The 12,781-nt window shown below is 41.0% G+C and overlaps 1 protein-coding gene across 2 annotated transcripts in view; it reads left to right on the forward strand.

Annotated features, from left to right (window-relative positions):
- Positions 1–12,781, forward strand: part of PJA2 (praja ring finger ubiquitin ligase 2) — a 73,978-nt gene that overhangs the window by 53,146 nt on the left and 8,051 nt on the right. For both annotated transcript variants that reach the window (XM_055430198.2, XM_055430197.2), the window contains one exon: positions 1,507–1,618. In XM_055430198.2, the coding sequence (XP_055286173.2) occupies positions 1,507–1,618 (112 nt within the window). The remainder of the gene's footprint in view (positions 1–1,506; positions 1,619–12,781) is intronic.

The following is a 12,781-nucleotide window of genomic DNA, read 5'->3' on the forward strand; positions in this document are numbered from 1 at the left end:
TCCCCGACACCACATGCACCTGCTTAGAAAGCAGTATGTTTCCTGCATGGAGGAAGTGGTTCTGCTGTTTCTTGAGTGCCTAATCTGTGCCATCTTGCACAGCACCTGTGTGCATTTACTCATTTAATTTGTTTTATAGATAAACAGTAACACCAAATAAAAATTTCATATTATTTAGCAATAATTCAGTTAAATGTGACATTAAATTCCTATCTGTCTGACTCCAAGATTCTTCCTCTGTACCCTATATCTCACTGATAGATGAAGGAGTTAATAGTGCAAAGGAGGTTGGATTCAGTAATCTTAAGTTTTAATTCTAATTCTGAAATCTGTGATTGTATGAAAATGCCCGCTCCTTTTGTACTGTATGATGTCTGCTGATTTCTAGGTACTACTAAGTTTTAATGTATTTTTCATAGAAATACTTTAGATCTCTGGGCCATAGATTTGTAATTTTGATGGAGGCACAGAGGCACATCATAACTATTTTGAGCTAGCATAAGTAACTGGGTATTATTGACTGTGATACTCAGTTTCTGATAGGAATGCAGAGGTCAACAGAAGCTTATCTTTAACCAGACAAAATAAGCCCAGTTTTGGAGACGTTGGATTTGAGGTGGTAGGAATTCATTGAGGTGAAGTGCCCCACAGAAAACTAAAGATACACATCAAGAGCTCAGGAGAGTTTGGGATTGGGTAGAGGCTTAGGAATTACCCGCGGAAAGGGTACCTGAAGGGACGGAGCTCCAACAGAACAAGATAGAAAGACGACTGAGGGTGTCTTGTGCTTTCTGAACCTTGAAGTATCTGTTATTTCCATGGCCAGAGGAAAAGGAGGAGTCTGTGTGTATAAAGGTGGAGGGGAGAAGATGAGAACCAGATTAAGACATCATATTTTCTTCAAGTGGCTTACGACCTTCAGAGTAATAGAAGTGAGCAGTTAGGAGCTCAGATCTTTTTCAAACTGAATGGTAAGGGAGAAACCCTAGTCCTTAGAAAAATAGAAGAGAAATTAATGAGAAAAACTTGCGAAAATGAAGTATTCTTAAGCCAGAGTGATTAAGCAGTACAAGGTAAAAGAAAAAGAGACTTTGATCAATGATAGAATTAAAATAGATGGAGTAATTCTTACCATGTTCTCACCAAAATTCATATTGGAAACCAAAATAAAGGGGAACGACATGGAAAAGAATTAGTAGATAAAAAGTATTACGTTTATCCCAGCCATACATGGTTCCCAGAACTAGAACTAGAAACAGCAGAGAATTTTCTTACAAACTTGCAGTGAGTGTGGCATCCTGTTAGGAATGGAAATGGTATCTTAACTCCTTACACCTAGCGTTTAATTTCCTGTTGGGTTCTTCTCGCCCCTCACCCCGTAAGATTATATTAAAATATTTTAAGGTTTTCTGCTTGTGTGTTTATTGGCTTGTCAGTATGCTAGTGTATAATTTGGTCTTCACCATAAAGGTTTCCTAAATCACGGTTGTACTTTTTCTTCCCCAGCTTGTTTGATGGCTTCGCAGATGGACTCGGAGTTGCTGAAGCTATTTCTTATGTGGATCCTCAGTTCCTCACATACATGGCGCTAGAAGAGCGCTTGGCCCAGGCTATGGAGGTATTTTAGTTCTCTGGTTTCCCATATATGGTTGGTGGGATGCACAGTGATAAAAATTAAAGATTTTTCTAAACTGCTTTTAAGAAAAGGTGAATAAGTTTTTTGCCAATATAATAATAATAACCAAGTAGTGATTCAGTGTGTGTGTATATAAATTGTACTTGACATCCTGCCCATTTGCCTGAAATTATAGTATTTTCCAGTATTTACTGCAGAATATAGTATTTGTTTTGTTTGTTAAGCTAAGCTGCTAAGTCACTTCAGTCGTGTCCGACTCTGTGCGACCCCACAGACAGAAGCCCACCAGGCTCCCCCATCCCTGGGATTCTCCAGGCAAGAACCCCAGAGTGGGTTGCCATTTCCTTCTACAGCATTTAGGAAATATCCTTCCTCTGTTGAATTATACAGGTCTTTGAATCTGAATATTTTTACACACATACACACAAGTATATTTGTTAAATGAAATTAAAGCTATCTAAAGATATATTTCAAATTGCTTCCCTTTTTTGGTTCGTATGGCTTCTGAATCTATCTAGCTGCTTAATGCAGTTGGAAAATTCACTCACCCTCATCCCCACACGTACACAGGCTCATAAACATGGCACATTGGGTGCCTGTTTGTCTTGCCTTCTTTGCTTTGTTTGACCAAAACTCAAACAGCTTCTTCAAAATTGTATTTGCCTGTGGTCAAAAGCCCAAGCTTTTCCACATTTGGAAACTTGCATTGCACCAGTGAGTGTTGTTGTTAAGAAGAAGTCTTAATTACTGTCTCCATAGTGATTTCCAGTGGAGGGATGGTAATAAGATGAATGAGTCAAAAGTAAAAGAAGGAAAAGGAATGAGAGAACTTTCAGGAGCACTGTAATGGTGTCTTAGCTTGAAGCCTTGAGATTAGACTCGTAAAGTAGGAAATAGAGACAGACCTGTTTACCTGCACACGCACACACACGTGCGCGCACACACGCATTAGCTCTGCTTTGGCGTCACTGAGGCGTGCGTCACCTTCCATGGAGACCACTGCTCTTAGTTACTCTGTATAGTGAGTGTTTTCCTCAGTGGCCACAGGAGAAACACTGTGTATCCTGGGGATCGTTCCGAAATGTATGGAGATAACCAGTCACTATGTTGGTAGTGTGCTAGTGAACTAATACACTGTTGTGGGTCAATTATGCATTGAAAACAAACAAACGCAGGAAAAGAGATGAGGTTTGTGGTTACTGAGGCAGGGGGTTGTGGGGCAGGGGGAATTGGATGAAGGCAGGCAGAAGCATAAACTCCCAGTTACACGATAAATGCGGAGAAGGCGATGGCACCCCACTCCAGTACTCTTGCCTGGAAAATCGCATGGACGGAGGAGCCTGGTGGGCTGCAGTCCATGGGGTCACGATGAGTCAGACATGACTGGGTGACTCCACTTTCTCTTTTCACTTCCATGCACTGGAGAAGGAAATGGCAACCCACTCCAGCGTTCTTGCCTGGAGAATCCCAGGGTCGGGGGAGCCTGGCGGGGTGCCATCTGTGGGGTCGCACAGAGTCGGACACGACTGAAGCGACTCAGCAGCAGCAGCACCCAATAGATGACCACTGGAGATGTGATGGACGACATGATAAATGCAGTTAGCATGTTTATATTGAGATTATATGTGAAAATTGTCAAGAGGGTAAATCTTAACATTTCTCATCACAAGGAAATAATTTTTTTCTGTTTCTTTGATTTTTCATCTCTTGAGATGATGGGTGTTGACTAGACTTGTTGGGATAATGGTTTCATAATGTTATCTATGTCAAATCATCATGCTATATACATCAAATTTACATGGTACTGTATATCAGTTATGTTGCAGTAAAACTGGGAGGAGGGAAAAATACTATACACTACAAGAAAAGTTAGAACATCATGAGACAGAATTATATATTCTTAGGACTTTTCCCAGGTTATATAACTTGCCTTCCCAAATTCTGACACGAAAGCAGTGGCACAACATGATAACCTGCATCAGAAATAGAATATGTAAAGATTAAAGATTACTAACTTCCTTGAGTTAAACAAATTTTAAGTGACCACATGGAATACATCAGTATTAGAGTCTGGTTTTGATGAGATGGCTGGATGGCATCACCGAGTCTGTGGACATGAGTTTGAGTGAACTCCGGGAGTTGGTGATGGACAGGGAGGCCTGGCGTGCTGTGATTCATGGGGTCGCGGAGAGTCGGACACGACTGAGTAACTGAACTGAACTGAACTTTGCAGTGCTTAGATAGTTTTTTCCCATTATGCTAGTGGTTTATGATCTCCTACAATGTGGTAATATCTTTAGAAAGAAATTTTGAAAATTAAAAACTTTATTATTTGTTATTAATGAGAAGTGTGACGTTTGGCGTCTTAAAAGAAGAGCCAGTGAGGCCTGTCATGAGGGTCATGCTGGGTAAAGGCAGTAGCCGCGCAGCAAAGCCACGAGGCAGGAAAGAGCATCACACGCCCGGGAGCTCAGACTCTCACTGCCGCCCGCTGCTCTCAGGGGCCTGTGGCCGCACGCTGTCAGTCGCGCTTACCCATCCGTCCTCCTGTTTCAGAGGAACAGCGTGAAGTGTCCCCTTGCCCACAGCACAACCGCTTCTTCAGATTGAGTGCTCAGCTTTATTTTATTTGGATTTGGCTGAGGCATGTTTCACTCCTAGAGAACCAGTACAGTTCCTTCTTCCTGTCAGTCTCTAGAAATGTTTACTTTCCTAGGTCTAGCATGTACTTACTTAATCATTTTGAAAAGTGAACTGAGATAATGTAGGATTTTTCCATTTAGGTTTAGCACTAACATTTTGTGAATAAGTGAAAAACAAGTATGAATAATAAGCAAACTGAGTGCTCTGTTTTTGTTTTTTCTTAGTAGCCCTCTTTTTGGCAGTGGTTGTTTTCTCTTATTTTTCCAATACTAGGCTGACCTTTCTTTTTGCGTAGTAGCTATTGGTTAATATATTGGCAGTAAATATTTACCTCATATCTTTCTCTGATTTGAGCGAGAAATAGGGCAAAATACTTAAGATTTTTAACTGTTTGAAACAGTGGTATTAAAACTTTTTACTCAGTCTCCCCAAAATTTAAGTATTCCTTTGTACATCTTGACATTGACATCTAAAGATTTTTAGCATAAAACCTAAGTAATATTATTTAACCTAATATACCAGTTTGCAGTAAAAATATCTTCAGGAATTTAAATGTAAAAAAAAAATTGGTGTAGATTGAGTTAAAGTTTTTTGCAATATCTATTGATCAAGAACAAACTTACATACAAATTTTATATATAATTACTTAAACATAACATAAACTTTCATTAGAAATGCATCTCTTAATTATATGGAGGCTTTTTTTTCCTTCCTGATTGAGTGAATTTTATTTATTTATAGAGTGAGATATAAGTCAGCATGAATTTATTTCTCCTTTTCATCTTTATGAATGAAGGTTGAGAAACCTTATTCAGATAAATCAATCGATAGGGATGGAAGGAGTTTATCATAGCGTGTCACTGAATTCTTCTGAGGTATTTGCCAAAATCCCCAAAACTTGTTGAGAGCCTCCTTCAGTTTTTTTTTTTTGAAAGTGGAAAATTGGAAGTCATCCACAAAGGTTTGTTATTCAGTCGTTATAGTTCAGTTTGACCCCAGTATTTCAGATTGCCCCTCTGAATGGGAAAGACATATGCTTTTATTTATAAAGTGGAAAAAAAGGTGAGTATAAAAAAGGAATGTGGAGTAGAAGAGCCAGGATGATACAGTGATTGGAGGAGCATTGTTAGGCAGATTCCTTTGAAGAAAGATTACAGAAGAAAGTTAATTGAAATTTGGTCTCTTAGACTCTCCATACCCATAAGCCCTGAGGAATATCCTCACATATTTACAAAGCACTTCATATACGCTGGGGTGTAGGACTTAGAAAGATAGTAAATGAGATAAACACATAGGCTTCTGAGTTCAGTGATTCTTTTAGGCAGTGTGACCTTGGATAGTTGACTTAACCTCTTAAGTTGTAGGTCCTCATCTACTAAATGGGAAAAGCAAAATTTTGCACTTAGCAAGATACCTGGTGTCGTCATAAGCTCTCAGTAAATGGCTATATTCAAAGATGCCTTCAAATTATCAGCCAGCCAAGTGGTAATCCTCTAACATCATTAATTAGTGCTAATCACTAGTACGGAATTAGTGGTCATTCAAAGTCCATAATAAATCATTTGGTATAATTATTCATTCTTTAAAAGCTAAATTATTTTATTCTTTAGAAACTAGATTCTGTGCTGACAAAGGATTGTGCTGCTTTGGCTGTTTCGGCCATCTAGTTGTCTTTCTGACACTTGAACTAACATTTGAATATATACTGTATTAAGGTATAGACAGATTTTTATGGATTTTCGTAGCAGTGGCTGTAAAGTGGTCTTTCTTGCACTTGTTGCTTATAAGTGACCCCAGATCATCTTAAATATATGTAAGTGCCAAGACAATAAATTATTTTTACATATGTTGAAATTTACAGATGAGTTCTTACAGAGTTTACCTTGAGAAGTACATAGGGAATTGAAGGACATTCATGATTGCAGCTATAGTTATTCATGAGAAAGAAGGGACAAGTAACAGGCTCTTACTTCCCATTTCCCTGTCTCTTTATGGGAAAGTTTTAAAATAAAGAGAGCTCATCTGTGCTACACATAAACAAAAAGAAGGGATTCTATTTATAGGAAGATCCATTTGGGGAGGTTAATCCAGGTTAACTATGCTTTAATACACGTTTGTGTCACTGGGTTCATTATTCCTTTCTGTTGACTGCAATTTGTAGTGCTAATAAATACCTGAAATTTCAACATACGTAAAAATCACTGTAACAAGGGATTAGAATGAAAAGGGAGTGTTTACTAACAAAGATCATTCTAAAGAATGTAGAAAAAACACACACAGGGAGCAGTCACCACCCAGGACCACCTAAGGAAGAGTTCGCACTTTGGTCCGTGGCTGAGATCCATACCTTGGTGGAGATGGCACAGCTGTGGCTCATTGAATAGCAGAGAAGTCACTGCAGTCCTCGGCTGGCAGAACTTGGGGAAGATCAGCCCTGGAGAGTGATGTCTGACTGGAGCGCTCTGTCCGCGGTGGGGACTGGGGAAGCCTACTGGCCGCATGCCCTGCGAGAGCTGGGTGCTAGCGAAGCTGTGTGCTCTGCAGGAGTCTGCTGCTGGCAAAGGCTGTTTGTGCCACAGAAGCTGCACGGGCTTCTCACGAGGGTCAGGAGCAAAGTCCTTTCCCTGCTGCTCTGTCTCTTCAGCAGTCTCTGTGAACGAAGCTTGACATATTTAAATGGAAAATATTTAAATGGCCCAAATCCATTTTCACAGAGCTTATTAAAGTAGTGAATTTAGATCTAATTGGTCATTGGAACAGTCCATATATCTTTGACTGCTTGGATTCTGTATACCCCTTTCAACAAACATTTGAACTCCCATCCAATACACAACAGTTATGTTTCTGTCTAACAAGATACAACAAAAGTTTTCAGTCTTTCCCCCGATGAGCAGATAAAGAGCCCCAGGAGTCATTGCATTCATTGCTGGCTATGTTAATGACTCCACAAGTCAGTCATGCTAAATGTTCTTTTACATAAAGATTGAATTGTAAAGTTGACTGCTGTATAAAATGGGAAGGATGGAAAAAATGGTTAGATGCAGATAAACAGATACATCCACCAAGCAGATGGAGAATGCAGAGCCGCTAGTCCTTGCCTCTGTGCTTGGCCACAGGCTGTCATTGATAGCTGCAGTGTCCTTTTCCCTTATTCTCCCGTCTTGAGCAAGGGTCTGCCTGCTTAGGATTCTTCACTTGGTGGGGGGACCCAAGCCTACGTCTCTCAGGAGTCTGCTGTGCTCAGTCATCTTGCCTTTTCTGGCTGCTGTAGTCTTCTGGTAACTTTACTGTTGGGGAGGAAGTACTAAGGGATGGGCGCTCTGTACGTAGTTATCCCTCTCCAGGAGTTTCATGTAGAGGCAAGGTTTGTGGATGGTCAGCCACTCCTGCTGGTAAAGGAGATGCAGAGTGTCATGGGGATTCAAAACAGTTACATCTGAATTCAACCACATATCCTCATTCTGAGTTTTAGCATCCTGTTTTTTAACCAGTTAGTGGTATAATTTTTGAGAAACTTGACAAGACTTAGAATTAATTTGAAACGTATGTTAGAATTTCAGAAATAAGAGATTTTTTTCCAGGGCTATCATGGGCACACTGTGGTTCTCATACTGTGCTTCCCTTTGAAAGTTATTGGGCCCAGGTTTGTCCTTTTCTCCTTGTCAGCCTGCAGGGACACTCAGAAGGATCCATCACACGTCACAGATTTTACAGTCACCGTTACTGCCATCAGGTCAGGTGTGGCAAACAGCTGGGCTCCCACGACGCGCTTCAGCTGGTACTTGGTTGCATTCCACCACAGACAGCTTAGTTCCGATGCCGCTGCAGCCTGTGCCTTGAGAGCAGCCCATCCCAGTTGATAAGGAGCTCAGCTCTGAGCTCAAGCCGAAAGATTTCGCCACACCAGTCCCATTCTTCCTTCATGGAATCGTGCCTGATACCAGTTCTGTGTCAGTCTGGATTCAGTCACAAGAGAGAAAACAGTAATTTGAGCAGGATAAGAATAACTAACTACAGTTAGGCTGCATGTGTGTGTATTTGATTGTTTCCGACTCTGTGTGACGCCATGGACTGCAACCCACCAGGCTCCTCCGTCCATGGGATTTCCCAGGCAAGAATACTGCAGTGGGTTGCTGTTCCCTTCCCCAGGGGATCTTCCTGACCCAGGAACCAAACCCACTTCTCCTGTGTCTCTTGAGTTGGCCAGCAGGTTCTTTACCGCTGTGCCACCTGGGAGGCCCAAGCAAAGTGAATTCTGAAGAATATAGGAATAGCAGATTTAAGGGATAGCCTAAGGGCTGAGATGAAGCACTCTACCCCTCTGCCCACAGGGTTAAGATCCAGATGGTGTTGAAGAGGATGCAACCATGGTTCTTAGAGAAGTGTTTATACTGCTAGGCTGGCAGAACTTGCTGAAAATCTGCCCTCTTGTTTTCGGCAAAAATCTGGCTTTGGAGTGCTAGGAAGCTATTCCCAGGGAAGTGACTCACTGGAAGCACTCCTGCTATAAAACCACCCAAGATGAGTGCCAGGGGAGGCTGCTGGCCACTTTACCCTACAGCTGTGAGGCACTGGGGAGAGTGGTGTGCTTCTGGAGCCGGGTGCTAGGGGAGCCTCTCACTGGAGGAGCTGGAGCAGCAGTCCTGTGGTGCAAAAACCAAGGTAGGGATAGAGACGGCATCTTCCTTCCTCCCGGGGGCAAGCCCGCTGGAACTAAGCAGCAGTCCTTTCCTCCTGTCTCTCCAGCACCGTCTACTGCCTGAGCTTACAAAGGAAGAATACTTAAAAGGCCCAGATCTGTTTTCACAGAATGGAAATGAAAGGTGAATTTGGAACTGAGAAGCAATACTTCTGTTACTGGCACACTGTTTTTCTTTTTGCAATATCTGTCTGCAAATCAGAGTCAAACTTGGGGTTCAGCGTTATTAACTGTGTTTATTAACTTTTATAAAAAACCTTTCTTTGCTTTTTCTTGTTTCAGTCCTGACTTTGCTTTGCCCTATACTCTGTTGTAGGTCTTCTCAAATTCTTTCTGTAAAGATGGTTGCTGAAATACCTAGGCTAGATTATGAGGAGTATACAAAAGACTGTTTGCCGTCCAAGACAGCACAGTGTTGACCATCGGGCAGAGTCCTGTTCCTGCCTAGAAAGCCTGGTTTATTCTGTATTGTGGTAATGGGCATAGAATGTGAAAGTTACCATTCTGACCATTGTTAAGTACAGAGCTGAGGGGCAGTGAGCATATAAACAGTAACCACATCCCTCCTCTTCTAACTCTATGGCAGCCTTCATTCTGCTGTCTGTCCTGTGATGTTAGTGCTTTAGGGACCTCGTATCAGGGACACAGTATTTATCCTTCTGTGATTGACCTGTTTCACCTAGCGTAATGCCTTCAGTGTTCACCCTTGTTTTAGCGTGTGTCAGAATTCCCTTATTTTTCAAGGCTGAATTGTACTCCACTGTTTGCATGTACCACATTATTCCAGCTTTATTGGGATATAATTGACATGTAACATTGTGTAGATTTAAGGTGGACCATAGAGCTTCCCAGGTGGTACTCGTGGTAAAGTCCCTGGGTCAGGATGGTCCCTAGAGGAGGGCATGGCAACCCACTCCAGTATCCTCGCCTGGAGAATCCCACGGACAGAGGAGCCTGGCGGGCTACCGTCCACGGGGCCACACAGAGTCTGACACGACTGAAGCGAGTTGACACACACGCACACAAGGCGCACAGTGTGTTGATTCGATATACTTAACATATTGTGTGGCGACTGTCACAGGAGGGTGGTTAAGCTCTGTCACCTCACGTAACCACCGTTTCTGTCTTGTGGTGAGAGCACTTAAGATTTACTCCCTTACCTTATTTCAGGTATGTAATACAGTGTGTTGATTCGACACACTTACATATTGTGTGGCGACTGTCACAGGAGGGCGGTTAACCTCTGTCACCTCACGTAACTACCGTTTCTGTCTTGTGGTGAGAGCGTTTAAGATTTACTCCCTTCCCTTATTTAAGCTATGTAATACAGTATTGTCATCTATGATCACTTTGCCACCTTGAATCCCCAGGACTTACTTATCTTATAATTGGAAGTTTACCGTTTCAGGTCTTACATGTAAGTCTTTATTCCATGTCAGGTTAATTTTGTTGTGAGTGGTGTAACGTTGTTGTTGTCAGTCACTGAGTCATGTCTGACTTTTTACAAGCCCATGGACTGCAGCACACCAGGCTTCCCTGTCTTTTACCATCTCCCACGGCTTGTTCAAACTCATGTCCATTGAGCCAATGATGCCATCCAACCATCTCATCCTCTGCCATCCCCTTCTCCTCCCGCCTTCAGTCTTTCCCAGCAACAGGGTCTTTTCCAGTGAGTCAGCTCTTGACATCAGGTGGCTGGAGTACTGGAGCTTCAGCTTCAGCATCAGTCCTTCCAATGAATATTCAGGACTGATTTCCCTTAGGATAGACTAGTTTGAGTTCCTTGCAGTCCACAGTACTCTCAAGAGTCCTCTACAGCACCGCAGTTCAAAGGCATCAGTTATTCTTAGGGGTTCAGTTTTATGCCTGTGATTATCCATCTGCGTGTGATTTTTCAGTCTTCCCAGTACCGTTTATTGAAGAGACTGTCCTTTCCCCACTGAGTATTCCTGGCTCCTTTATTGGGTCCTGTATTTTCCAGGGTTCATTTCTGGGTCCTTGGTTCTGTTCCATTGTTAGGTGTGTCTATATTTATACTGCTCCATACTGTTTTATCACTGTAGTTTTATAGTATCAGGAAATGTGATGCCTTCAGCTTTGTTCTTTGCTTTGGCTATTTACGATCAGGGTCTTTTGTGGTTCTATACAAATTTTAATGTGTAAAGTTAGGTTGCCTGAGTAATTCCCCCCTTTTTTTTATTAGAAAACTGAAATTTATAATGTGTTTATATCACTCACTGAGTACATGGCATTTAAAAACAACATCATTAAAGAAAGATAACAAAAATATAAAGTCTTAAAACCTATGGGATATGGAAAACATTGTCCACCGAGGCCTTAAATATAGTAGGCTACATAAAAAGGAAAAGCAATGAGTATACAAGTATACAGCCAGTTTAAGAAGTTAGCAAGATAAACAGAATAATCATAAAGAGAAGAAAGCACCTAATACATACCAGGTATTAATACAATAAAAATGAAATTGAGAAACTCAACAGAGTGAAAGCTGCCTTAAAAAGCTTCTTTAAAAAGGGAAACATCAGGTAACTATAATCAACAAGAAAAATCTTGCAAATAAACGATATTCAAAATGGGAATTATTCATAGATGTATTAAGAATATAAAAGAAACAACTTTATGCCTATACTTTCGAAGATTAGTTGTCTCCTATCCAGGGTTATGGTTACTGTCTTTCTAAATTCCATATATATGCGTTAGTATACTGTATTGGAGTTTTTCTTTCTGGCTTACTTCACTCTGTATAATGGGCTCCAGTTGCATCCACCTCATTAGAACTAATTTAAATGTGTTCTTTTTAATTGCTGAGTAATACTCCATTGTGTATATGTACCATAGCTTTCTTATCCATTCGTCTGCAGATGGACATCTAGGTTACTTCCATGTCCTGGCTATTATAAACAGTGCAGCGATGAACATTGGAGTACACGTGTCTCTTTCAATTCTAGTTTCCTTGGTGTGTATGCCCAGGAGTGGGATTGCTGGGTTGTATGGAAGTTCTATTCTTTCTTTTTTAAATGTATACTTTTTTTTGTTATAAACTTCCCTCTTGGACCTGTTTTTGCTTCATCCTGTAAGTTTTGGCATACTGAATATGTGAACAACCCATTGGTTGTTCAGAAGTGTTTTGTTTAATTTCCACGTAGTTATGAATTTTCCAGTTTCTTCCTGTTGTTGGATTTTTATTTCTTGCCATTTTGGTCAGAAACGATAGCTGGTGTGACTTCAGTCTTATTAAATTTGTCAAGACTTGTTTCGAGCTAGGATCTAACCTGAAGAATGTCCCGGGTGCATCCAAGAAGAATGTGTGTTCTGCTGCTGTTTTGTGAAATGTTCTGTATCTGTCTGTTTTACCTAAAATAGAGTCCAAGTCCAGTGTTTCCTTTTTGTTTTCTGAGTAATATATCTGTTGTTGAAAGTGAGTTACTCAACTCCCCTGATACTACCTTATCATTGTCTAATCTCACTTCAGATCTGTTTTTACCTGCTTACTATGCTTAGGTTCTCTGTTATTCAGTATATATTTTTTTGATTTTTTCCTCCTCTTGATGAGTTGATTCTTTACATAATAATCATCTTTGCTTCTTACTACAGTTTTTGGCTTAAAGTTTCTTTTATCTAATGCAGGTATAGCTGCCCCTGCTCTTTGATTTCTCTTGAATAGAGGGTCTCTTTCCATCCCTTCACTTTGAGCCTGTGTGTTTCCTGAAAGCTGAAGTGCGTCTCTTATAGGTAGCATATGGTTAGCTGAGTTGTCATCTTTTTCTCCTTTTGCCACTGTATGC

The sequence above is a fragment of the Moschus berezovskii genome, chromosome 8, assembly GCF_049115385.1.
Source record: "Moschus berezovskii isolate FMDL1 chromosome 8, NW_MosBer_1.0, whole genome shotgun sequence".
NCBI lineage: Eukaryota > Metazoa > Chordata > Mammalia > Artiodactyla > Moschidae > Moschus > Moschus berezovskii.